Source organism: Ahaetulla prasina, chromosome 13, assembly GCF_028640845.1.
Source record: "Ahaetulla prasina isolate Xishuangbanna chromosome 13, ASM2864084v1, whole genome shotgun sequence".
Lineage (NCBI taxonomy): Eukaryota > Metazoa > Chordata > Lepidosauria > Squamata > Colubridae > Ahaetulla > Ahaetulla prasina.
Window position 1 is genome coordinate 26,150,860 of NC_080551.1, and position 26,628 is coordinate 26,177,487.

A 26,628-nucleotide genomic window follows, 5' to 3' on the forward strand; every position below is an offset into this window, starting at 1 on the left:
TACATTGACCCTCATCACATTAGGCTCTTTGAAACCAAAGCCCAGAACATCTGGACAGCACTATGTGGCCTGTGGTATTCCTCCACAGCTTTGCCTTGTGTGGTACCTCCTGTGGGTCTTGGGTGTGCATGGGGGCTGAGGAATTCGCGGAGTTGCAGTCCAAAGAGGTTTACAAGGCAACTGGATGGACAGTCTGACCAGCCTCTGGTACCCACCAGGGGGCAGCAGAGCACTGATCCAGGCCATTCAGCTGACAGGACTAGTCTACAATCCAGGCACTCTGCTAAGTCATGGTAAGGTTCCCTCCCTTTAAATCATAATGTGGTTAGTTTGTGGCTTAGGATGATGACGGGACCTTACTGTTGTGGCTTGTAAGCCACGGATGAGCTCAACATTCTGTAAGCCACGATCCCTGAGTCTTCATTGCTGGCATTGGCAGGTAGGTGGGATTGCAGGAGTGTGTGTCAATGATGTGTATCACACATACTGATTGTTATTTCTGCACAAAATCAGCTTTGCTTTTGTTTTTGCTTTGCTTTTGAAAAGGATGGATTTCCTCAAAAGGGGAGTCATTCCTTCCTAGTGGCTGGAACCATCCACCCTTGGCTCCTCTTCCCTCCCTTTTCTTTCAACTTCTTTGCCCTTGGTTTTCTGCCTGCTCCAAATGTGAATTGTGGTTAGTTTCCACAAGACTTCCTAATCATTATTAATATTACTGTGCTCTATGTTAAATCCTTGTGAAAACGCAGGCATACCTTTTAAACCTTGGCTGGGGAAAAAGGACTGCGAAGCCTGTGTTTGTCTGGGCCAAAGTTTTTCTTTAAGGCTTGGGGACCTCAGGGTGAGCAATTCCCCAGAGGTGGCTGGGGAATTCTGGGAGTTGAAGTCCCCCATCTTAAAGTTGCTAAGGTGGAGAGATACTGGCCTAGAGACTTACCTGTGCTTCAATACTGCTGTTGCTGTGCTTCCTTTTTGCTGGTTGGATTTGAAAAGGCTTGTGCTTCACCTTACACGGTTGAATGTCCCACCCTGTGGACTAAAGGAGCCATCTTCATATAAAATGTCCAGTGGGGCAACCCAGCTCCTTTGGCACTCTTACCAAGTAAGATGCACCGACTTGCATTGAAATGAGCCAGGGGAGCAGTGGCTTCCACCCACCTCTTGAGAAATGTGTATCCTGATTCCATGCAGATCCCTGAGTCCTGGGTAATTCTGGAAAGGGTTGGAAGGTGCTTATTCTGGAGGTGGCTGCAGCCAAGGGTGTAGCTGTGTTGGAGAACTTTGCCTCTCTTTTCTCACTGAAATCCAAGATGTGGTCTGGAACCCTTAGGTGACAATTTTGGTACCTTTACCTAACAATTTTGATGTTAAAAGTCTCTGTTGTGGTTTACAAGTGCTGGAGAACTTGATAGATAGTTCAGAAAATGCAAAGTGTAAATATAGTCTAGCCTTCAACCAAGAACAGAATTTCACTTGGTGTTTCTCAGTACATTTGTATGTGTGAGAGAGACACAAACTCAACGGTCTTAATAAAAGTATTTATTGTACGATGATACATAAAATTGCACATTATCTGTAGGGCACTTTCATCATGCATAGACTCTTCAAACCTGCAAGTTCCTTATAAGTCACTGTAGGAAGGAAACAATGTATGGAGCCCTCCAATAATATTAGTTCCCCCTACTTTCAGAGTAGATAGTATTAAGAGTATTTCATTTGACCTTCCTTTTGCTCGTTCTCTACTTGGAGTAGCTGCCTTCAGCCTGGCACAATTCTTAAAACCTGAGTTGCTTGGTCTTCAGTTCCAGGGACCCAAGTACAGCACAGAGCCACAATTCTATATTATGGGATAATAAGTCCCATTCATTTCTTAGAAGTCATGTTTAATATAGCTTATTTTAGACTTAAATAGAAGAGATTAAAAAGACAAGTAATTCCTGCTAAAATCAGTAGGGCTTCAAAGAGAACTGAATTATGGCTTTTCAAACTTGGCCACTTTTAAGACTTTTAAGCCATGCTGGGGAATGTTGAAGCCCACAAGTCTTAAAGCTGCCAAGTTTGGAAACCCCTGCTTTTAAGACGTTAACATGAACACTTAAGTATCCTAGTGATCTATTCCTAATATCAGCAGTAATTATTTTATGGGAGCAGGAAGGAAATTCATCTATTCAGTAGATAAACAGTAGCTTTTCTGAGGCAGATTATTATGATTATTCATAAATGTCACATTTAGATGCTATAATCGTAAGCAAAGCCTAGAACCTCTCCTAGAATTTATTTGATTTGAGAGCTTTGTCTCCACCCATTAAAATCCTGTACACAAGGGAGAAGAGCCCTCTTCTCTTTGCACCCAAGGGATCCAAAAACCCAACTTGGCCAATAAACAGAGAGAGAGAGAGCACCATTTGGCTCATCCAGCTGTTCAGGATATGTAAAGCTTGAGCGCTGCAGAGGTTTAAGCTTTGGAGATGTTCTCCTCCTCCTCTTCCTCCTTGGTGACCGCCGGCTTGTAGATTACCCCTTTCTCTTCCTTGGCCCTTTGGAGGCTGGGAAAGAGAAGCCTGAAGTTAGCCAAGGTTGCGAGAGGAGCCGGGCATCAGCAATTATGTCCGGGGGAGGGGTTGTTATTTCCTGAGCTGGAGTGGCCAAAGCGGGGACAATAAAAAAGCGATCAAAAGGCTGTTTTGATTCTACGTTTGAGTGCAAATACATGTGCCGAGAGGGGTCATTCACACCACAGTTGGGTTCCCTTTTGATCAGGTGACCTCCTTGGAAAAACTCATGATGAGTGGACTTCGGTGTTTCTCTGCTGGAGATGGGAATGGTCCCTTCTGGCCAGGTAGTCTGGCACCTGATGCTTTCTCCTGGAAGAACAACAATTGTTCAACCTTTGAACTTTTAAGACCTGTGGGCCTTGACTTCAAATCTGGGAGTTCCAGTCCACAAGTCTTAGTTGCCATGCTTGGATACGCTTAATCTAAGCCAAGGGTGATACTGTTCCTGCTGCCTCCATCTGTCTTCGGTCTCCTTTGGATCCTGAAATGGCATCAGGATGAGCAGGTGTCTGAACAGCAAGCAATGAGGTTGCTTTCAGACCCGGGAAAGGGTAGGAAGACCAAGAGCACTTTTTTCTGGATCTGTCATGGCCCAAGGGGGCAGAAAAGTGTTAACAGAGGGGAGCCAGGACCCCAAACAAAGAGGGAGTGCAGCAGAAGTCTTACCTCTTCCTTCGAATCAGCCAGAAGACTACCATGGTGACAAAGACGATGCCAAGGACACCGGCTAACACCACAAAGAGGACAAAACCTGCAGTGAGGTCAGATGGTTGGAGGAAAAAATGTATTAGTAAGTCTTGTCGATAGGAGAACTTTCCTCCATGGGCCAGGTGTTGTAATTAGCCCTTGAAGTAAAACCCCAATGAGATAAGTAGCTTTCCTGTAATATTTTCCCATGTACTTTTATCAGGTGAAATGAAACGGCTATGAAAATTTTTGAAATAAGAGCTAGACTCCAAGGCTAGTGAAACTGTGTGACTGAACCATTTGCTCAGCTCTCTCATTATAAGAAGGACTATGTATCTGTGAGTGTGCGCACTAGGCCAGCTGTCTTTAGACTATGCGAATGAGGGTCAATCATATCTAAGAAGAAACCTCTGTGAAGGTCTAGATAGAACCAAAGACATGCTGCTTAAATGTTTCCAATAGGTTGATTCTGAATTAGTAAGGTTAATATTACTTGCAGGACAGGAGGTTATCTTGGAGAGGAGACAGGCAGGAGAAGATCAAGAGGTCAGTAGATTCCAGTTGTTATCAGAGCAATGGCAGTTGCAGATGGAAGAGATGGAAAGCCCACTGAAGAACTGAGGAGGGTATTTTGTGCCAAGCACTTGAGACAAACATACCTGGGCCACCTTCACCTGGAGCTGGATCTTGGGAAAAAGGAGAAGCAAAATATAAATGCAAAGTCACAACGGTGTCACTGAAATGACTGTGGACAAAGACAACTCTCAGGGCAATGACAATCCTGGCCTCTGAATGGCAGGAAGGAGGCATTTCACTCAGTGCCAGTCCTGGCTGGCATGAGAGAAAAGGGCAGCCGTTGACAAACTGGCAAAGGTAGACGTGGAGGACAGCTGGATCATCTGCTTGGCCACCCAGCCAAGTTTCTCTTGTTTTCCTAGAAGCCTGGGAATTCTGGGACTTGAAGCCCACACATTTTCAAGCTCCCAAGTTTTAGGAACACTGGCTTACAAAGACATCACTACCAGGCTCTGTCCCTGTGGCTGGTGGGGCTTCCCAGCCAGAACCAGCCCAAGACCCTCGGCCACCCCGAAGCAGCCACTGACCTGGGTGGCCAAGGCTCCTGGGCAAGCCTTGCCTGGGAAGCCCCACCAGCCACCAGGACAGGTGATCCTGGAAGTGATCTCTTCCTAGGTCAGTGTTTCTCAAACCAGCCTATGAGACTCCATTGCAAGAATCTTTCCTCGGTGCCTGGCTTGCTGTAGCACTTACTGGAAAGGAAACTCACAGCTTAGTCAACTATGGAGCAGAAACCAGATTCCCAAGTTTCAGCCCCCTCTGGGGCATAAAACTATTGGATCTATTTGGATTTTTTTTCCATTTCTCCATTTTTTTAGTTTCGCTTATAGCCACGGTGCCCCTTCTATATGCTCTAATTCGAAATGCCACCCTTTGCTGAGCTGACCTCATCTGTTTCCAGTTCTTTGGGTTTTTCAAGCCAGTCCTTTCGGATTAAATAAATAAAGAGGTCTCCACAGTCACTCATTAAGAGCTGCCTTACGGCCAATGCAGACGGAGAGGCCCTGGGAAGCTGGTTAATACCAGCGTCTTCAGGGTTTGTTCTTGCCCAGTGCTCTTAAAACAAAGAAGTGGCTCGCCAAGGCAAGCAGAAACCAGTCGGAGGCACAAAGAACTGGGCACGCTGTGGGTGTTGTCCTGGCACCCAGAACCTCCCCTGGGTCTCAAAAGTTCCGGAGCTGGTTCTCACCTCCCACCTGTCCTTGGAAAAGGGTGGACCAGAATCCAGAAGGTGCCTGGCGTTCTCAGGGGGAGAACATCACTGCTGAATCATGCTGGACACCGTGGCAGAAAGTCACTCCAAGCCAAGTTCCGCAGCGCAGGAGGGAGGTGGCTTCGGTTGGATTCCAGTTGGGGCCAAAAAGTCAGTTTGTTTGGGACGCACAAGAGCAAATAGACAGAACGGACCCTGCTGATATTTGGGGCTTAAATAGGAGCCTTGCTGGCTGCTCTGAGACTCCAGATAAAACACAGATAGATCTGGCTTATTAGCTGAGAAGGGGACGCCCTTCTTTAAGCCAGTCTCTTGAGCGGCTAGTTGGGGAAGGGATCCCTTCCCAGGACTGCTTAATTGTCTGCCCGCCTTGCTTGGTACTCCCTGAAGCTCATCTGCCTGTCCTTTTCCCAGAAATGTTTGGGTCCGGCCCTTCTGATGTTCCCCAGAGCTCCGTGGTTGATTTGGACTTGGGTGAGACCTGCTGCCCTGGGTTCAGGTTTGCCTCCCCGAAAAACTGCGTAACTCTGGGACTTTAAAATACGACAAAAAGCAGCTTTCACCCCTCCCTCCCTCTTTCTCTCTGCCTTGCATGTGTGCTGGGTGTGTTTGTGCAGCATCTTAAGCAGAGCAATCTCAGTAGGAATCAAAAACGCTGCTGATCAAAGCCGCCACCTTGCCTTTCCTCTCCCACGCAGGAGAACCCTGCTCTTACAAGATTGCCTCTCCTCCTCCCAGATTGCCTCTGCAACATTTTCTATAGGCTGTGCAGCAGCTGTCTAATTCCACTTACACAGTGTGCAAGGTGTGTATTACACAACTAGGACAGCCATCAGTGCTCAGCCCAGGAAGGTTTTCATCACAGCCTTTGAGGCTTAAAGGAAATACTCTGTACAAGGCTAAGCTTAGAGCAGAATTTATTGCAGTTTGTGAGCATTGCAAAAATAGAAAAGAATACAATAATCCCAGCCCCTCGGCTGTTCTTTCCAAACCAGTCATTGCTTGTACAAACATCGCTATATTTCTATATACAGATATATTCAAACTTGTTTCAAGAACAAAAATTAGCCATCTTTGTTGCTCTTTTGTTTTGTAAATTACAACTTGTTACGTGCAACCCTAAGATTCCCGGTCTGTTTTGCCAACAAGCCTCTCTGGGGAGGGACTATAATTCACTTCTGACCCATTGCATGCCTGTGATACGCAGGTTGGCTCACTCTATGTTGTAGGTCTAGAAAAATCAGTGTTTCTCAACCTTGGCCACTTGAAAATGGGTGAAGTTCGACTGCCAGAATTCCCCAGAAAACCTGATCCTGTGTACCCTTAAAAAGAAGTAACTCCAAAATCAGTCCCATCCCTCTAACCTTAGTCTGCTCAGCATCACTTGTAGATGACTGAAGTTATTTATATAGTCTTCCTGCCCCTCTCAAAAAAACCAGGCTTCATCACTGCTTATTCATAACTGCACAAGTCTAGCTATCACAACCTTCCTATGTTTTCTTACTGTTTCTTCCATGCTTGGTCTAGTTTGTTTTGTTTTGAAGAAAGGCTACTGCTGGGTCAGTCCTGCAATACCAACTAAGAGGCTTGAGACAGTGGTTGGAGTTTCCCAGTCCCCCATTAGATGGCTAATTTTTGCACCCATGACGGTGGATTTGGGCAACCCAGCGTGATGAGCCTTTCCTGCTTTTTACGTGTCAAACTCAACCTCTTGCAGAGCTTCGTCTGATCCTTTGAACCTCCCCAGAAAGAGTCTCCCTGCAAGGGAAAGTTGGGATTTCTTTGAGATGCACAAGAGATTGTCCCGGTGCTGCTGCTAAGGACTAAGTGCCCTTGGGGACCCCGGAGAGACGGGCAGGTTAAAGGTCTAGGAAGAAACATGCTAGATCCAGCAACTTAGGAGGGAAGAGGCTATCACATTTAAGACCTACTCCAGTGTTTCTCAACTGGGTTAACTTTAAGACCTGTGAACTTCAACTCCCAGAATTCCCCAAGGCTGGCTGAGGAATTCTGGGAGTTGAAGTCCACACTTCTTAAAGTTGACCCGGTTGAGGAATACTGGTCTGATCGATACAGAGAGCTGAGATGCATCCCTTTAACTATCAAGATGCGTGTGAGTTTTGTTCCTCAGGTAGCTCTTTTCTCTTAAGTGCCCCTCCCAATTTACAACAAACCATAAAATCAGTACCTATACCTAATTTTGCTCAGACTCTCAAATCCTCCAAGGTAGCTGTCAATATTTTATTGCCCTCTGAAATAATATCTTCTTATAAAATGTTTACAGATTCCCCCCCCTTCCTCACAACTCCTGCGTTATAACAGACTCAGTGACTGGGACTGGAAAACGGATATGCTTTTCCTTAAATGTAAATGAAATCTACCCAGCCTATGAGAAACAGCCCCATCCACCCCCAACCCCCAATTTTATTCCTGGTTTTATCAAATTTTCTAAAGGACCTCTGATGACCAAGGATTCTTGGGGCAGCCTGGGGGACAGCCTTCCATCTGGGCACCTTTAATTCTAAGGTTACTCTAACCGCTTTGTTCATTTCCATATTCATCCCAAAGTACCTTGTGATTCTGTGCAGATGTTATTGTTTTGAAGCTGAAGTTGGAATCCGTATTTTTAGAGAAAGACTACGGTATAATTACCAGCCCTTGCAGACACAGTAGGGCGGACTGTGCTTTGTAGCCTCCCACATGGCTGCCCCCCCGCCCCCCCGGGGTGCCAGTCTTGCCCGCTTGGCCTGTAAACTAAATCCATCCCCAAGGTCTGTGGAGATTCTCCAAAACCTGGGTTATGGCTGTCCAAGGGTGCTTTTTCCAAAAGGCAAGTGGACTTTCATGGGTTTTTTTCTTTGAAAACATTTCGCTTCTCCTCCAAGAAGCTTCTGCCATTCTAACTGTTCGAACCGAAGAAGCTTCTTGGAGGAGAAGCGAAATGTTTTCAAAGAAAAAAACCCTTGAAAGTCCAGTTGCCTTTTGGCAAAAGCACCCTCGGGATGAGCCTCTCGTTCAAGTTAGACTAAGCCGCCACCACCCTGATAAATCCTCTTGGCAGGGGGCATTTTCTCTGGCCTACCTTGTAGGAAGGAGATGGAAACCATCCTCTCGTCAAATTCCTGAACTCTCCGGAAGTTGTCCACCATTTCAAGAGGGGCTGGGTCGTTTGACTCTGTGCAGTAGAGGGTGGTTTCGAGCGCCAGCAGCTGTGAGGAAAGATTCTCCGGTTAGCAATGGCATCTGCAGAAGGGGAGGAGCAGCTACTCTCAGGCAAGTCTCTTGTCCCTAGATGAAGGTTGCCATGGCTTACAGGGTGAGGTCCATCCTTGGACCAGCGATTGCAGTGGAAACAACAACTGTATAAAAAGGCTGTTTTCCTTAATCCCGCGAAAATCTAGAGTTAAGAAGAATCTGAATTGGTCTGATTCTTATGAAGGGAATGGACTGTGGAAAATAGGAAGGGTGCTGCAATTATACAATATATTCATTCATTCTATGGCTCCCAGTTAAATTAACTCAGATAGTTTTATATTTGGGAAATTAAATCCTAAAAGGAAGAAAGATCTGTTACAGGATCGGCCTGGAAAGCACTGGAGGGAATTATTTTTCCCTGCATTACCTGCAAAATCACTTCTGTTCCCTTAATGTAATTTGTGCTTTATGGAACTTGCCTGTTCCACTGAAACTTCTACGGGTTTTCGGAAAACCGTCCAGAGGACACTTGGGTAGCATGGCGGTGTGGTCAAAGACCCTTCGTAGCGGTAATAGTCGTCCAGTCTCTCAGGGAGCAAATCTCGGACGTTGAAACCTGGAACTATGGTTTCCTGATCTGAAAGAAAGCAGCCACTTCATCAGCTGGAGTGAAGCAATGAATTGCAGCTGTCAATTTTGATTCTGGATGGAACATTCCCTAAATATTTATCTTGCCCTTTTCTTTAAACTTTCAGGTAATTCAACTCGGCCAACTTAGTCAGGGCTTTCTTCGGCCAGCCCTGGGAGAGGGTGGGGGGTGGGGTTACATCCAGCCAAAAAGTCCAGATGTTTTATTGTAAAGACCCGAGGTTGGCCCAGCCAGTCCATGTGGCCCTTGCTGAAAATCCGCATGTGGCTGAACACGGCGGCTGAGGTGGTTCTTTTGGCATCTGGGCAAACGCTGGAGTTCAGAGTTTGTTTACTATCGTTTAAGCAGAGAAAATCGGGACAATGAGTCAGACAACCAGCGAGAGAGAGAGAGAAATCTTAGAGGATCAAACACTGGCAGAAAATACCCAGTCTTGACTGCAGCTTCCTTGTAAACAGTTTAGTCTCTTCTGCTTCATTCTTGTATTTTGTAAGTCGGATTGGTCTATGTGTGCATCAGTCTGTCTATCTATCTATCTATCTATCTATCTATCTATCTATCTATCTATCTATCTATCTATCTATAGATACACGCACACACATACTGCAACTGTCTATATTGCAAATTAACCTGACACCAAAAGCAAGGGATTAATCACCCTTATAGGGACTGGGTATCTTCTCGTGGCTGCTCAGGGCCGCCTTCTCAGTCACAAATTCTTTCCTACCTTTGTATTTCACATGTTGGAAATGGCTGAAGATCTTTTCAAAGGATGGGTTGAAATCTCCCTCCTGTAAAGAAATGGACAGGGGTCATTTCCTACTGGAATAACCTTGCAGTCCCTGCCAAGGCACACACATGGCCACCGGTGGGCCTCAGGCAGTGGTGGGTTTCAAAAATTTTTACTACCGGTTCTGTGGGTGTGGCTTGGTGGGCGTGGCAGGGAAAGAATACTGTAAAATCTCCATTCCCTCCCCGATCCAGGGAATGAATACCGTAAAATCTCCATTTCCTCCCAATCAGCTGGGACTCAGGAAGCAGAGAATGGGGGGGGGCAGTCAGAATTTTTACTACCGGTTCTCCAAACTACTCAAAATTTCTGCTACTGGTTCTCCAGAACTGGTCAGAACCTGCTGAAACCCACCTCTGGCCTCAGGGCAGGAGCGGGGCATCTAAACTGCAGGGCACAATCCTGTAGGAAAAGCCCCTTGGGCATTCACATAACCAAGAGGGTGTTGTGGCTCTGCCCCCTGGGCCTGGCCTCCTGGAGCCGGATGACTCGGAGAGTGAGGAGGAGGAGCTGACAAGGCCTCCTTCCACCCCTGGACCTTCCTCCTCCCTGGCACCGTCCCAGGTTCCAGTTGCAGGCCAAGAGGAGGAGGAGCTGACAAGGCCTCTTTCCCCCAACCCCTCCTCCTCCCTGGCAACGCCCCAAGAACCAGCTGCTGAGGATCAATTTTGGCTAGGCGCGAAACAGCGACGCCGAGATAAGCATGCACAGCAGAGGAAAAGGTGGGGCAGGCCCAGGGAGTGCTGAGTCATGGAGCCACACCCCACAGGGGATAAAAGCAGGGAGAGTGCTCTGTAGGCCCTTGTGTCGGAAAAAGTTACGGACTACTGGCTCTTTGACTGCTTTGGACTGAAGGCTGGGATTTCTTGTGAGTACTTTAGATCATCCTGCAGACTCCTGGTTGCCCTGGCAACGGTCTGTCAGCACGCGGTTACTTGATAAGGACTTGGCTGGCACATGAAGGAATGTTGCCAGAACTTTTCGTTGCCAGAAGAAACCCGGCCAAGTGTAAATAAATTGCTGGCAGATGGCCTTGGCTGGCGTATTGTTTTGGGAAGGAAGGGAGGGGACAGAACAGAGGGGTCCAAATTCAGGGGCTCAGCAACTGATTGTGAAATGACACAGGAAAGGCATTTGGGTTTCTGTCTGGGAAGCCGAATCCTTTTGATCTGTCCAGCACTTTGATTTTATTTTAAAATTTTTTTTTTAACATTACAAACAAACAAACAAAAAAAAAGAAAATACATTTTTCCACCCTTGTGCTATACATAAAAAAAAAGAAAGATTTGGGTCTTCGGATATATTCTCATGATTGCCAAAATCCACGTTCTCGAGGTACAGGTACCAAGGCGTCCAATGTTCCAAGCGCATAGTCCACGAATGGTTTCCAAGTCTTCCAGAAAATATCTTCTTTATACACACCACTTCTAATTTTAATATCACATGTCATTTTATCATTTAAGGCTAATTTCCACATTTCAGAATTCCACTCTTCTATTCTAAAAATCACATCTAATTTCCAATATCTAGCTATTATAATTCTACCTATTATAATCATAATTCTAATCAATTCTTTTTCATATTTTGTTAATTCTATTTCCTTAATTACCAACAATAATATAGTTTCCACTCTCAATATTATTACTTTCCCCATCATTTCAAATATCATTTTCTCCAATTGTTGCCAAAACTTTTTAACCTTATCACATTTATACCACATATTATCCAGCACTTTGATTTATGCCTCCATTTGTTGAGAAAAAGAACAGCTAATTTTGTGGGCAGCAGTGATTTTATTTCAGGACAAATACACCCTCCTGACTTTACATTCGCTTTCAGAGAGTCCTCAGCTGCTCTTGCTAGAAAAATAATCATATCTTGCGCTGCGTGATTTCTTTGCCTACATTCAAAAGTTCAGCTGGTGGCTTCACGGACGCTTCTATGAAACCACGTAGAGTAGGACAAGGGTCCTTTCAGCAGGACAGGAAGAATGGGCCAGTTTCACCCATGGAAAGGATGCGCTTTGGACTATCAAGAGGTCCTGGCAGGAAGAGTCATCTGAAACCACCAGAGGAGAAGCAAGCCTTACCTCAATCAGGATTGCCAAGACTGCCAACCCGCTGGGCTTGTCGACTGCCGATTTCAGAGCCAGATACCGGTCAGAGTTGTAATGGACAATATGCAGCTGCAAAGGAAGAAGGAAATGGTCACTGTGATTTCTAAGGCTTAATAGCTGGGAGAACCAGGGCCTTTGCAGCCAGGCCTCTCAATTCCCTTGGCTGAGCCCTGAACTGAGGTCTTTTGTCTTTGTTGATGACCTTAAATTGTGACTTCGGAGCATCCCAGGCCTTTCCTAGACTTATAATTAGTCCGAGACATGAAACAATGTTGTGGTTATGAATTGGAGGAATTGAGGATAATGACAATTCGTGGCTGGATCCGCCCATTGTGTCGGGGTCCTGTGGAGGCTGTTCTCCAGGATGCCCATGAAAACTGGGATGATGCAACCAGAGACACAAAACAGATGAGCTGATCAAGATGACTTCCCAGGCTAGAGAACAGGAGTCTCTGTCTCCCTGCTGTTCGTCTGCTAATTTTATCCCACACAGCAATTCGTAAGTGAACAGAGGAGGGGAAAAAGGCTGTTCTTGGATTTGCTTATATGATGATTAACTGTTTGCAAATGGGAAGCTTGTTGGAGGAAGGAACAAATCGGGGGAAAGAATGAAGGTCAATGCAGGTTCTTGAAGGACGAAGGTTGGGGAAAGCCCCCAGGATTTTGTGTTGGTCAAAGGGCACTCAGGATGGCATGGAGAGAAGAAGAGAAACAAAAGGGCAAAGGGGCACCTATGGGGCAGCGTTTCTCAACCTGGGCAACCTGAAGATGGGTGGACTTCAACTCCCAGAATTCCCCAGCCAATAGAGTTCTGAGAGTTGAAGTCCACCATCCTCAGGTTGGCCAGGCTGAGAAACGCTGCTGCCTGGACAGCCTCTCCTGTTCATTGACTTTGGACATCTGAGGAAGGAAGCTGGGGGCCACAGCAACCAAACCCCAAGACATCTGGTGGGCTCTAGGAGGAAGACAGCTGTTATCTCAACCCAACAAGCCACCGCAGCTCTTCTACTCAAGATGGAAACCTCATGCAGTGAAGGATCTCATGTGGCGGCATGCTGCAGTGGCATGCTGGATCCCACAGAAAGGAAAACCATCTCTAGCGTTGGAAAACCGATGCCCTGTTTCCTGGCCTAGCCTTAGGTGCAGGGACAGGCATCAGGCCAAAGGGCCGGATTATCTTACTTCAGCAGCAAAATGCCTCCCACTGATCGTGTGCTCAGATCCTTCCTGCTTGTTCCGATTTCCCCAGTGTAAGTGGAGTTGCGCTGCCGAGTACTGGAAGGAGAAATTCCGGATGCGCATGGCCGAAGAGAGATTCATTTTTACTACAGAAGAAGAGAGGAGAGAGAAGACGGAGGGGAAGCATGGTAGCATTAGATGCCCAGGAGGTACCTCAACTTTGGAAAATGCCAGTGATGGTCTTTCTTTAAGGCTCAAACGTTGAAAACCAGGCTACCCCAGGTTTGTGCCTCCAGATGTGTGAATATCAATGCTGTGATCCCTAGCTAGCATGGTCTTTGAAGAACATCTGGAGGTCAGTTATATGGCTTGATTAGTCATGTTCGTAGCCCTTCAGGTTCCCTCAGAATCTCCCTCCTCCATCACTGTTAGCTGCTGTTACCTGAATGCCCATTATTGGTCAAGAGGAACTTGACATCAGAAGAGACATTGTAGCCTTCCAGTTCTACTGGCAGAAGGGTGGAGTCGTAGTGGAGGATGTCATTGTGGAAGTCAATGGGAGACTGGAAGACTCCTCCACAAAAGGGGTACTTCTTTGGCCACACTTTTTCTCCGTCAGGACCTGGGCAGCAAAACCTCCAGATGGTCAAGTCAAGATATCATTCCATGAGCCCCTTCCCCCACTCAGCCTCCAGCCCTTGCCACAGTAGGCCAGCAGGCACCAGGGCTTCAAGCCGACAATGAAGACCCTGCAACTGGCAGCCAGTACAAAGACCACCCTCTGGACTGAGTAACGATCAGGTGCTTGAGAAGAAGTCAGGGGAAAGAATTGGGAAGAGCCACTTTCAAATCCCCGCCCTCTCAGCCTTACCCACGTCTGAGGGAGATGGTGGTCAGGATAAAACCAGAGGATCAAAAGGAAACCCTGGCATCTGAGTTCTTTGGGCAAGAAAAAATCTGAGGAGCAAACAGTTTCTATCTTGCCTCATCAGCAGAGTTGCATATTCTGCACTTTCGGCATTGATTCATCGTTTAACTGGGAGATACCTAGTCATGCCATTTCTAAGAATTGTATGTTCCTTCACAAACCCTTTTTCTACAGGAAGCTCCTCCTTTTAAGGCTGCAGGGAAAGACGAGTTCAGATCTGACTCGGAAGGGACTTTCTTTTAATAGCCAGGAGCCCCTTCTAAACTTCAACTGGAGCCTCCTCAGTACAACCACAGCATCTTCAGCTGCATCTGGGTCATGATGCTGCATTCAGATGAAGGTGAGGTCCCCAGTGGGAGGAGCAAGGAGCAATTCGTAGTATTGCCCAGGCTTAGATTGTTCCCCTGAAAGGGTTTGCTTTGCAGCCTGTGTACGGAAGGGGAGGTGGTAGATGCATGCATGCGAAATCTGGACTGGATAACTGGTAGCTTCTGGGCTAAGAGGGTAACCACTTTTCTCAAACGTGGCCCCAAAGCTCTGTGCGCATCAGAGATGGCTGCAATCTATGGGACACCCTCCCTGCTCCAGTGGCTGAGCTAGATCTGGGTCCTGAGACAAGGTGGGGATCGTGTTAGTTTCCCATATTCATGTGCTCAAACCCCAGCCTATGCTGTCCGAGGTGGAGAAGCCCCAGGCTCCATCCAGACCGGTCTTAATTCAAGCCTCAACTGTCATCAGGCAGCAGCTCATGTCATCCACCTGGTGGATTCTGCAGGCAGATTCACCCAACTGATTCACCTGCTAGGGACTTAACATGGTATCTCCACGTGACACAAACACCCACCTTCTGTGAGACCTGGTGGTTGGGCTCACTCACCACAAAAACGGGGTAAGAAAAGAGAACCCATCTGGTCTCTTAACCTTCAACAGGTAGCCCGGTGACGGTTTAGCATGGTAATCTGGTTCACCCAACATATTAAAGTAACTACTCAGTTCCCACAACACACACAACCACAAGCTAGCCAAAAGCATCTTAGTGGGTTTCCCAAAGTGATTACTGTGGCTTAGCCAGACTCAGTTATGAAGCCCTCCCCCCCCCTCCATTTTATCCCACGATGGCAAGTTTATATGAATGAATGGAAGGTTTGTGCAGATTGTGGCACCAAGTAGATTCGGCTATGAACCTCCCTGGATCTAATCAGACTTGGAGCCACCAAATATGATTTAATTAAAGTGGGGACTTACCGATGTAGGACCACTTTGATCCTGGAAGAAAAATGAAAGGAACATGAGCTTTATGTTAAAGCAGCATTAAAACTTGCCCTATTATACAAAACCAGAAAGGTAATAAAACCGTGAGGGAATATTTGCTTCAGAACCCTTGTGCCTGGAGGGTCTTTCTTTTTCTTTTTTTCTTGAAAACATTGTTTAGTGAATAAACCTGATTTTGGAAATTAGATGGTCGCCATCCTTTCAAAAGCTGCCCCCAGGCAAGTCCTACAATTTAAGCAGGGCGCAAGGTCCGTGTGCGCAGATCTCTGGAAAGCGCTTCGTGCAGCAACCTCAGCTCTGGAAATGTCCCTTTGAAGGAGCGCGTGGCTTGCGGCTCAACAGAGACCCAAATAGACAGCTCAGATTACTCCCATTCACGGAACTAAACATTTCCTGGAGCACCTTGGGGGTCTTGTTCCCCTGCAGTTTGTCTGCGGAGCCCACCTGCTCCCCCCCCCCACAGCTCTTCCCTTCACGGGTCGCTTTTTGGAATCGGGACAGACTTCCAATTTGCCTTTAACCAAGAGCAGAAGACGGCTCTTCCGCAGACTTCGCTGCTCCTTCTAGTCCTCCCCGTGGGGTTCTGCTCAGAAACCGTGCCAGGAATGTCTCCTGTGGCACCGTGCCTGGCGTGTACGAGGAGGGTCAAGCCTTCTCTTGCAGGCAGGTCTGGGAGGGAGACCCTGCAGGTGGTTTCCCCCCTTCTTCCCCCTCCCCGTGTCTTGTTTCAGGATTCCTAGCTCTGCTGAAAAACTGGGGAAGGGAGTGGGGACGACCCTATCCTGAGTTCTTCCTTCCTGGCCAACGTCTACAGGTTAAGACCCTTGGGGTCTCCGGGACTTTGCCCGAAGGATGCCAAGATGCCTTCTGTGGCCGCTTTTACACTCTTCACCAAACTCGGTTTAGGGACATTTCCAAACCAGCCCTGACCGAGTTGCCTCCTTTGGAGGCGGGTTGGCCCGCTGCCCTGGAGATGGGGGTCCTGACCCACGGCAGGAGGGGAGCGCGACACCTGTTTGGCCGGGTGGCTCCCTGTTTGGCCGGGTGGCTTCCTCCCTCCCTCTCAAGACCCCCCGCCGCCGCCCCGGAGATTTGCCTCGTCTTTCTGGCTGGTAGCCTCGACGTCGCCCTCCCCAGCGATCCCCGAGGTTCCTGAAACCATCATCCGAAGCCGGCACTAAACGCTCTGCGATAGTCTCAGGGCAAACGGCGGTCCGGTCTGAGCGCTTTCTCCGGTCTCTTCCCTGGCGCAGGGAGGGGCTCAGAGCCGAAGCCCCCGAGCACCTGCAGCGCCCTTGCCAGGGGGAGACAACGCGAGCCGCAGCGATTGGGGGTGGGGGCTGCACCGGCTGCTGCGAGGAAGAAGCCAGGGTTGGGTTAGGGTCGCCTCCCCAGCCAAGAAAGACCCCTCCCCGCCAAGGCAGGTATTACCGTTCAGCGGGGCCGGCCTGCAGAGGTAAGCGTGGAGCAGGAGGGCGAACAGGGCGGCGGGAAAGGCGGGCATCTCGGGCGTCCTGCGGCTCCTGCCTCCTCCCTTGGCACCTGTGCGCTGCCCGAGCGGCGAGCCTCGCTCTGCCTGCCCGGCGCCTCCGCCCTAGCCCCCGAACCGTGATGTCAGCCGACGACCGGCCCCCGAGATGGCCCCGGGAGCCGCCCCTCTGTCGCCCTCCCCCCTGCAGGGGCCGGACTCCCGAACCCATCACCCTCACCCTTCACTTCCTTGTCTTTCCGGGTTTTCCCCGACGGATCGCTCCGCTCCGCATTCCAAGCCATTGACGGGACTTTTGTGCCCGACAAACCCTTGGAGCATCAGGAGGGGAGCTCGATGGGAGCCAGCTCAGCGTCCGATGGCCGCCTCCACCTCCCCCCCCCCCATTTTTGTTCCTTTTGTGGTGCCACTTTTCCTGGGCAGCTGTGCAGTTCAGGGCCAGTTGTGTTGTCCCTAATCCGAATCTTTATCGGGAAGAGCCGTTGCTTCTAGCTGCCCTGGGCCGGCAGGGTGTGTGTGCAGCACGGGGCACCTTCTGCACACCTGCAAATGGGGGGAGGGTACATTTCCCTGCGTTTTTCTTTCAGCCTCCTGCAGCTCTTCATACTGCTCCCTGCCTTGTCTAGACTTTCAGTGGACCCGCAAAGGATGGAAAAGTTTTGTGGGTGTTTTCGTTTGTGTCCCAGGCTGTGCCTTTCCCCCCAGATTTCCTTCTAGATCTTTCCTTTCATCCCAACAGCAGAGCAAAGCTGCATTGTGGGTGGAGGGCCTGTGGTTCTCTTTGCATTTAATTGCTGTGCAAGTCTCCAAAAGATCCCAACCCATTTCTCTCCCTCCTTCAGCTTCTTTTTGCGCTGGGACCAAGCCTGGCAGGGCCTTTTGACTGGCAGCCCCAGAGCTGCAGCTCCCACTTTGCTATTTTGGAATCTGCCCCTTCTGCTCTTTTCCCCAGAACTCTTATTTCCCTGTCAGCAACTGATGGATGCATGTTCTTTTTGCTCTGTCCCTGACTAGTTTTGCAGCAACAATCTGGTTTTATTTGTGTCACCAGTATACCCAAACTCAAATTTGGAAAAGTGTCTTGGAAAATAGAAGCAATTGAGCAGTGTGGTTATTCAAACATACCATTAAAACAGAAAACCATCAAATTGCAGTGTTAGATTCCCAGGAATAGGAATGAGGTGAAAGCAAAGAGGCTGTGAGGCAGCTGTGGCCAATCCAGGTGCTGCACTTGGGACAATCTTTTTTCTGCCTCCGCTGGAAGAGAGACGTCTCTCAGGTGGCTTCAGAGGATGCGCTTACCTGGGAAACTTGAGGTGCCCTTCCAGGGGGCTGCTAGAATCACCCTGATCTCCAGAGGGCCAAAAGCTTCCGTGCGCAGGAGTGGCTGCTGACCCACGTCAGCTCTGGCTTCCTGGTTGCCCCTTTTCCTGGACTCAGAGATGGGAGACTTAGAACTGTTTTATAAATTTTATTAAGCAAATTTTTTTATTCACCCAACTCACACAAAGGTGACTCCAGGTGGCAAACAACATTTAAAAAAACTTCAGCAACAGAAACTAGCCAAGTTCTGTGCATCCACTGTGAACGTGTAAAAGCAACGGGCTCCTGAACGTGACCGGATCCTCATCCTCCTCTTAGCCTCTGTGGCTATTTGTTTGTTTTTCCTCTCTCTGCTGCAGTTAATTTATATTTGCTCTGCTTTATCTGGTTATGGACCAAAATAAATAGCATCTCTGGTAGATCACTGCCACAGCATTCTTCTGAAAGGCTCTCTTCCCTCCCTCGAGAGCCCCAACTTTCCCATCTGGCTTTGTGGCCCTCGGTCCCCTCAGCCTTCCTTCTTTCTTTCACCTATATTTTGTCTGTGTTTTGCATTCAGTGTTTTTCCTTACAGAGCTCTTAACTCTTGTTCTCAAACCCGATTGTAAATAGGTTTGAGATACTTTACAGGAAACGGTAGGGAAATGATTTCATATATAGTACAAAAAATGTTAAATGCCTTTCTTTGGCAAATACAATTAATTTCCCTGGAGTGTTTTATGGAATCTGTGAAAATCAATCTCTCATGCACAGTGTCCCCTGTAGTCTTCCCCAGGTCATTTTCCAGAAGAACTGGACTACAACTCCCATCATTCTGAGCAGCATGGCCAGAGGACTTGCTAGCTGATGTTATCAGTATTCAGAATTGGCCATTTAGTTAGCCAGGAGTGGAAACAATGCAGGGAGATAATTCAGTATAATACAATCACTAATGTCCAGGCTGTATTTTCAGAATTCAAGTGGAAGAGGGTTCCTGTATTATATTTATATGGCCACAATGTGACTCTAGGTTTATTGGTACCAAGAAGGAAAAACAGAAGAATGAAATAAACAATATTGGCTGAAACAAGAAACAGCCATTAATCAGGGACAGGAGTGTCCATCGGACTGGCCCAATGCCCAGTGCCCGAGCCGGCTTTCCTGCCTCCTCAGGGCCCCAAGTCAGGGTGAAGCGTGTGAGTTTTCTTCTGGCCCCGGGGCTGCAGCATAATTGCTGGGGAGTGGATCAGGGTAACACAAATGTCCCAGCCTCAGCACCCTCAGAGAGGCATGCGCATGTATCTGCAAGTCTTTGCCACACCTCCATCAATCTCACACGCTCTTTGTGAAGGTGACTTTGAGAAGAGCTGCTGGGCAGCCAGAAGGAGTTTTGGAAAATTTCTTGTCCTCCCCAAGGTCAGAGGGTCACTTGGACGATGGCCTGACCTGTAGGTAAAGGCAGCACCAGGCGCTGGCCGTTCCTAGTTTCCCACGTGGACCTGATCCAGTGAAATTTATGGGGGTTCAGCATAAGGCTTCCCATGCAACGGCATTCCCCGGTTGAACCTGGGCAGGTCCCTCGCGAGGGGTGAGGGCTGCCCCAAGTTCCTTAGACCAAAACTGAGAGGGAAGACCACCATCATACAAACAACTTTCCAATGCAGCCGGTGGTCTCCTGAGGGGAGGGCCTCACTGGGAAGGTTTTGTGGGCAGACCCACTTTTCCCCAAATGGGTCAAGGTTGTCCGTTGTGTTCTATTTTCTGTGGAAGAGAAGTCATTCAGACGAGATCACGGAGAGAGGTCATTCAGACGAGATCACGGTGCTTGGACGTGACTTGGAGTCCTGCCAGGAGAGAAAATCCATGAGCTGAACAAACGAGAAATGCTCCTTCTGCGTGAGCCAGAGAAAGTTGCACAACAGGGCTGCAAACTCACCTGTGAAGGAACCCGGCACGTTAATCCCAAGGCTGAATCAGTAGATGAGTCAAGCCCAGGATCTCTCTGGGCTCTTTCCTCCCGGAAGGCACCACAAGGAAAGGCCTCCCCCCCCCTTTGAGGACCGCAGGAGCCTCTTCGCGGACTTTGCAAGCATCTCGGCATCTTTAGAGGAGGGCTTCTCAGCCTCACCATGGCTGGGGAACTCTGGGAGATGAAGCCCACGTATCTTCAAGTTGCTGAGGTGGAGAGAGGCTGCTTTGGAAGGACTGGCATTAAACATTGATCTTAATTTTCAGCCTCCTTATGTGGAGCGCCTGCTCAGCACTGCCCTTGATCTGTCTCTTCGACAGCAACGAAGGAGCCTGTGACAGGCAGGAAGCCTTCCTAAAGTGCAAATGAGTCGGTAATTAAATCCAGCTGCTCTTGACCCTTAACCTGATTCATTTGTGGCTTTGGTCAAGCTCCCTCCGTCTATCTTGATGCCGTGGCCGTTTATGGGGAAGCCACCGGGCCCCTCCCTGCCTTGGCTGCCAGCTCCGTGATCTGGCCGGAGCGTCCCAGGCCCCACCAGGTGCAAGAGGGCCGGCCGTGGGAAAGCCTGGCTCCCCCTTAGCTTGATCCCAAAGCAGAGGCCAAGCCTGACCCCCATCCAGGAGGGCCATCAGGTTCCCACAGCAATTAGCTGCCTGTGGTATATCTTTAAGGGAGGGTTTTTTATTATTATTTATTATTATTTATTAAATTTTTATACCGCCCTTCTCCCGAAGGACTCAGGGCGGTGTACAGCCAAGATAAAACACGAAATATATACAAATTAAAACATTTAAAACCTAGCAAATTACAAAAAGGCTGATAATTAAAATTTAGTTTTAAAATTTTAGAAATATTAATAAAACCCCGAATTAAAATTTAACACTATTATGCCAGTCCCGCTTGAATAAATAGGTGTGTTTTTAGCTCACGACGGAAGGTCCGAAGATCAGGCACTTGACGTAAGCCAGGGGAAGTTCGTTCCAGGCGTGGTGCCCCACAGAGAAGGCCCTACTCCTGGGGCCGCCAGCCGACACTGTTTGGCGGGCGGCACCCTGAGGAGACCCTCTCTGTGAGAGCGTCTGGTCGGTGGGAGGCATAAGGTAACAGCAGGCGGTCTCGTAAGTACCGGGTCCTAAGCCATGGGCGCTTTAAAGGTGGTAACCAAAATCTTGAAGCGCACCGAAACCACAGGAAGCCAGTGCAGGCTACGGAGTAGTGGTGTTACGTGGGAGCCACGGCTCCCGTTACCACTCGCGCAGCCGCATTCTGAACTAACTGTAGCCTCCGGGTGCACCTCAAGGGCAGCCCCATGTAGAGAGCATTGCAGTAATCCAACCTAGATGTAACCAGAGCGTGAGTGACCGTGCATAAGGCATCCCGGTCAAGGAAGGGACGCAACTGGCGGACCAAGCGAACTTGGTAAAAGGCCCTCCTGGAGACGGCCGCCAGATGTTCATCAAAGGACAGCCGTCCATCCAGGAGGACGCCCAAGTTGCGAACCACCTCCTTTGGGGCCACTAACTCGCCCCCAACAGTCAGCCGCGGATGCAGCTGACTGTACCGGGGTGCCGGCATCCACAGCCACTCCGTCTTGGAGGGATTGAGCTTGAGTCTGTTTCTCCCCATCCAGACCCGTACAGCTTCCAGGCACCGGGACAGCACTTCGACCGCTTCGTTGGGGTGGTCCGGGGTGGAAAGGTACAGCTGAGTATCATCAGCGTACAGGTGATAACTCACCCCGAAACCACTGATGACCTCACCCAACGGCTTCATATAGATGTTGAACAGGGTAGGCGAGAGAATCGACCCCTGAGGCACCCAACAAGTGAGGCGCCTCGAGGACGACCTCTGCCCCCCCGTCAACACTGTCTGTGACCGGTCAGAGAGATAGGAGGAGAACCACCGATAAACGGTGCCCCCCACTCCCAATCCCTCCAACCGGCGCAGCAGGATACCATGGTCGATGGTATCAAAAGCCGCTGAGAGGTCTAATAGGACCAAGGCAGAGGGGCAACCCCTGTCCCTGTCCCTCCAGAGGTCATCCACCAACGCGACCAAAGCCGTCTCCGTGCTATAACCGGGTCGGAAGCCGGACTGGAACGGGTCTAGATAGTTTCCTCCAGGTGCTGGGGGAGCTGCCATGCAACCACACTCTCTACAACCTTCGCCACAAAGCGAAGGTTGGAGACTGGACGATAATTCCCCAAAATAGCTGGGTCCAGGGAAGGCTTCTTGAGGAGGGGTCTCACCACCGCCTCTTTCAAGGCGGCGGGGAAAACCCTTTCCACCAAAGAAGCATTTATAATCCCCTGGAGCCAGCCTCGTGTGACTTCCTGAGCAGCCAGCACTAACCAGGAAGGACACGGGTCCAGTAAACATGTAGTTGCATGCAACCTCCCCAGCAACCTGTCCACGTCCTCGAGAGCCACAGAATCAAACTCATCCCAAATAACATCAGCAAGACGTGTCTCTGTCATCCCGGTTGGATCGCCGCAATCTTGGTCCAAACTATCCCGAAGCTGAACGATTTTATCGTATAGATAACCGTTAAACTCCTCAGCTCGTCCCTGTAAGGGGTCATCCCGTCCCTCTTGGTGAAGGAGGGAACGGGTCACCCGAAACAAGGCGGCCGGGCGGTTATCTGCCGATGCAATGAGGGTGGAAACGTAAGAACGTTTCGCCTCCTTCATTGCCACTAGGTAGTAAAAGACCTCACTAGTGTCCGATCAGCCTCGGAACGGCTGGACCTCCAGGTGCTCTCTAGGCGTCTTCTCCGGCGTTTCATCTCCCTCAGCTCCTCGGAGAACCAGGGAGCCAATTGAGATCTACGCCGGGTCAGAGGCCGCAAAGGCACGACACGGTCCAAAGCCCCAGCCGCGGCCCGTTCCCAGGCCGCAACCAGTTCTTCAGTCGTGCCGTGAGTAAGATCCTCAGGGAACGGCCCAAGCTCCGTCAGGAACCTCTCCGGGTCCATCAGGTGCCTGGGACGGAACCAACGCATTGGTTCCGTCTCCCTGCGGTGGTGGGCGGCGGTCTGAAAGTCTAGGCGAAGAAGAAAATGATCTGACCATGACACCGGTTCCTTCACTATATTTCCTAAAACCAGATCATTAACCCACTGACCAGAGATAAAAATCAAGTCCAGCGCGCCTCCCCCGCTGTGTGTAGGGCCATCAGTTACTTGAATCAGGTCCAAGGCCGTCATGGAGGCCTGGAACTCCTGAACCACCGTTGATGACAAGCCGGCCAATGGCAAGTTGAAATCCCCCAAGACCATAAGTCTGGGAATCTCAACCGCCACGCCAGCAAGCACCTCTAGTAGCTCAGGTAGGGCTGTAGTCACGCAGCAAGGAGCCAGGTACGTGATCAACAGTCCCATCTGATTCCGATGGCCCCACCTCACAAGGAGGGATTCACAACCAGCTATCTGAGGAACAGTGGACTCCCTTGGCTCCAGACTTTCTTTAATCACAACCGCCACCCCCCCACCCCTACCTTGGGCCCTTGGCTGATGAAATGCCCGGACACCCGGAAGGCACAGTTCAACCAGGGGTACACCCCCTTCTGTGCCCAACCAGGTCTCCGTAATGCCCATAAAGTCTGCGGACTCCCTCTGAATAAGATCAGGGGAGCCTTATTAACCACGGACCGGGCATTGCAAAGCATCAGCCGGAGACCCAAACTCTGACGGTCTTGACCATCCGGGGAACGAGTAAGGACTGGGGGGCCGAAGCACGTGATCGTTTTTAAACATCGAACATGTGCTCCCAAAGAATGATACGGCCCCCTGCCTCCGCCATATCTGCCTCTCCCACTTACCGTACAGATGGAAAAACACTCTCTGCTCTGCACAATCCCCTCCCCCCCTGTCTTCGGACCAACTGAAATAATGTCGTGAGCGTGCGCTGGGACTGGACATACCCTCCCCGATGGGTTCCCCACCCTCCCCCCCACCCTCCCCAACCCAAACCCGTCAGTTCCCACACTCCCCTTAAAATTCCCATTAAAACTCCCCTTAAAAAGCCGATTAAAACAGTTAGTTAAAAATCCCCTGAGTCTCCTATTTTTGGCATGCCATCTCTCGGGGTTCCAAAACCCGTCCTCAAGATGGGCCCTTGATAGTGTGGGGGGCCAAACCCGCGAGAGAGGGGAATCTCGCAGGGCAAGAAGGTCAGCCGCTGTAAATGTCCGCATGATAAGAGTCCGGCAAGCAGACCCATCCTGGACCTGTCAAGATGATAACTGACACACCAGTAATTCCGGGTGAAAGACAAGACGAGAAATAGTTCTTAGGCGGTGGATGAACAAAACCGCCATGATTCAGTCAGAACACCAACCCCTCGTATCCAATCCCGAGGGGTGGTCTATGGACGAGGGGAGGGAGAAAAGGATGAAGTCCTACAATAGTCAAGCTAGGATTGTCCAGGACCATCCTCAATTCCCCCAACTGGGGGCCAAAGATCTTCAAAGGGTCCCCTTGCAGCCAGCCCATGGGCATCCTCCAAGATGATAAAAAGGCGCCCACATGGCCCGTGGTCGTCCTTCAAGTTGACAAAGAGGGCGTCCACCGAGCCTGTTAGCGACCGCCAGGCTGAACGCTGCCAGGCCGAAGCACGCGCCCAATGGGCCACCGACGAGGCATCTCTCTCCCAAAGTCCGGGGGGGGGAGTAAAGGACTCAAAAAAGCCCCCACAGACGGCCCATAGACGTCCTCTAGATGATAGGGAGGGCGTCCACTAGGCCCGTGGACAACCTTCAGGGTGGCAAAGAAGGCGACCATCGGACCTCTTCGTGGCCACTAAGCCAGGCCGCCAGCTGGAGTAGGCCCGCCTCAATCCGCCCATCCTCCCACCTACCGCACTGTCCTCTACCCGGGCGGGGGGTCCAAGCTGTCAAAAAGACCTCCCCCAACCCAGTCGGGTCCAAAATAGGCCCGTCGCCGCAACAGCTGTTCAGCGGCGCGGCGCCATCTTGGACATGCGTAGAATGCGTAGAATGTTTTCAGAGGCCTTCCTGGACAAAGGGTGGCCTTCAAAAATTTTAGCAAGGGGTTCTCTGCCCGGTTGCTGGGTGGGCGTGGCCATGGCGGGCGTGCCCTAGTTGGCCTCCTGCACCAGGGCGGCACCAGCCTCCCCCCCAGACTTTCCTTGAGCCTCTGGGAGGGTGAAAACACCTCTCCAGGCTCTGGAGGCCCTTCCCGAACTTCTGGTAGGCCGGTTTTTCACCCTCCCTGAGCCTCTGCGCGCACCCTGCAGTTACCTGCATCCAAAACAGGCTGCGTGGGGACTCCTGGGAGGGGCGGGGTGAGCGTGGCCAGCCAGGAGTGGAATTTGGGGGTTCTCCAAACTGCACAGAATCTTAGCTAGAGGTTCTCCTGAGCCCCTGCGAGCCTCCAGCAGCCCACCCCTGACAAAGGCGTGTGTGTAGACATCCTGCATGGAGCCTTGAGGAATCAGGCATGACATCAGTTCCCAGATTTCAAGGAACCATCTTCTCCTTGCTGATGGCAGCCTATAATTTTCCTGCCTCCCCTACTTTTAGTGTTCCGTCACGAACCAAAAGGTTCTGCTTGAGACACAGAACCATGCAGGAGAAGCCTTTGAGCGAACCCCTCAGTTCCTGGGGAGAGCTTCTTCCGCTGGCCTTGCTTAGGGGACCTTCCTGGCTGGCTGTGGACCCCCTTCAGTGGCCATCCCCTTTGGAGGGTCAGTTTCGCCTCCCCAGTTTTGCTCAGAAACAACAACCGCAATCAATAAACCCTGAAGCCGTTCTGGGGGAAATATGGGACAGGAGGGAGAAACTGGGGACCCCCGCCCCACATTCCCCAGCCTTGTTCGATATTTTGCAGGGAGAAAACCATGTTTCAATGTCAATCTATTCCTAGGCTCATCTTAGACATTACAAGAAATGCCATAAAAAGAGGGCAACATTTTTAGCACTGAAAGCAATAACTCATCTTCTTTAACCATTAAAAGCAGGCTATGTGTGTGTGTGTGGGGGAGCTTTTCACTGGCAGCCAGGAGCCCCAGATCTCAACTGTGAAAGGATCAGGAGTGTTTCAGTTGAGTTGATTTCTTGGCTCCTGGATTCCTTTGGATCTGGCTGGAGAACCCGGTCCTGAGCATGGGTAGGTGAGAAATTCTCCTGGGAGAAATTCTATCTTTCGGTAGTTTCTTTGTCTGGGGTGATGGATGGGTTGCCCACTGCACCTATAGCCATCAGTTTCAAAATAGAGCCTGACGGAAGGTCAATTCCATTTTATCTCTGGCACTGACTTCAGTGGGGAGAGAAGGGTGCTAAGGGGGACGGCTGTGAGAGCTGACTGACATTAGGACATGGCCGAGAGGCGAGGGTTGTTCTCAGCCAGCCTGACGTTTCCCTGGGCCTTCTTTGCATTGTTTGGTTAAACTTGGGTAAGATGGAGGATAGTTTTAAGACATTTGGATGTTAATTCTTTTATATTTTTATTGTGGATTGGAGATTCATCTCCAATATTTCCTTCCCATTCTGCCCCACAGCACAAGCAATGTGACTTGGCACCTATTCAAACAGCACAATCTTCCCTTACCCGATGCCCTCAGGAGATCTGGGGCTGCCCATTTTCCAGGTGACGCTATCTCTGATAAGCTTTTAAAAGGATCCAGCAAGCGGATCCCTTGCAAGGATTCCTTGTGTTTTGGGATTGCTCTAAACAAGGGACCACAA

General features: G+C 49.8%; 1 protein-coding gene across 1 annotated transcript; it reads right to left on the minus strand.

Annotated features, from left to right (window-relative positions):
* Positions 1-1,549: 1,549 nt before the first annotated feature.
* Positions 1,550-16,747, minus strand: CA12 (carbonic anhydrase 12). The gene is made up of 11 exons (XM_058156316.1): positions 16,592-16,747; positions 15,134-15,154; positions 13,403-13,582; positions 12,964-13,106; positions 11,755-11,850; positions 9,603-9,666; positions 8,706-8,863; positions 8,114-8,240; positions 3,902-3,928; positions 3,222-3,306; positions 1,550-2,546 (listed from the first exon to the last, which is right to left on the minus strand). The coding sequence occupies exons 1-11, from the start codon at positions 16,662-16,664 to the stop codon at positions 2,456-2,458; spliced, it is 1,065 nt and encodes a 354-aa protein (XP_058012299.1). The 5' UTR covers positions 16,665-16,747; the 3' UTR covers positions 1,550-2,455.
* Positions 16,748-26,628: the final 9,881 nt, after the last annotated feature.

Bases quoted from the DNA above. Each gene is read 5' to 3' on its own strand.
- CA12 (XM_058156316.1), bottom strand. From the start codon at position 16,664: ATGCCCGCCTTTCCCGCCGCCCTGTTCGCCCTCCTGCTCCACGCTTAC. The intron at 13,107-13,402 runs GTAACAGCAGCT...CTTCTTCTGTAG, and splicing joins GACCAATAATGGGCATTCAG to TAAAAATGAATCTCTCTTCG. The intron at 11,851-12,963 runs GTAAGATAATCC...CTTCCTTTGCAG, and splicing joins GGAGGCATTTTGCTGCTGAA to CTGCATATTGTCCATTACAA.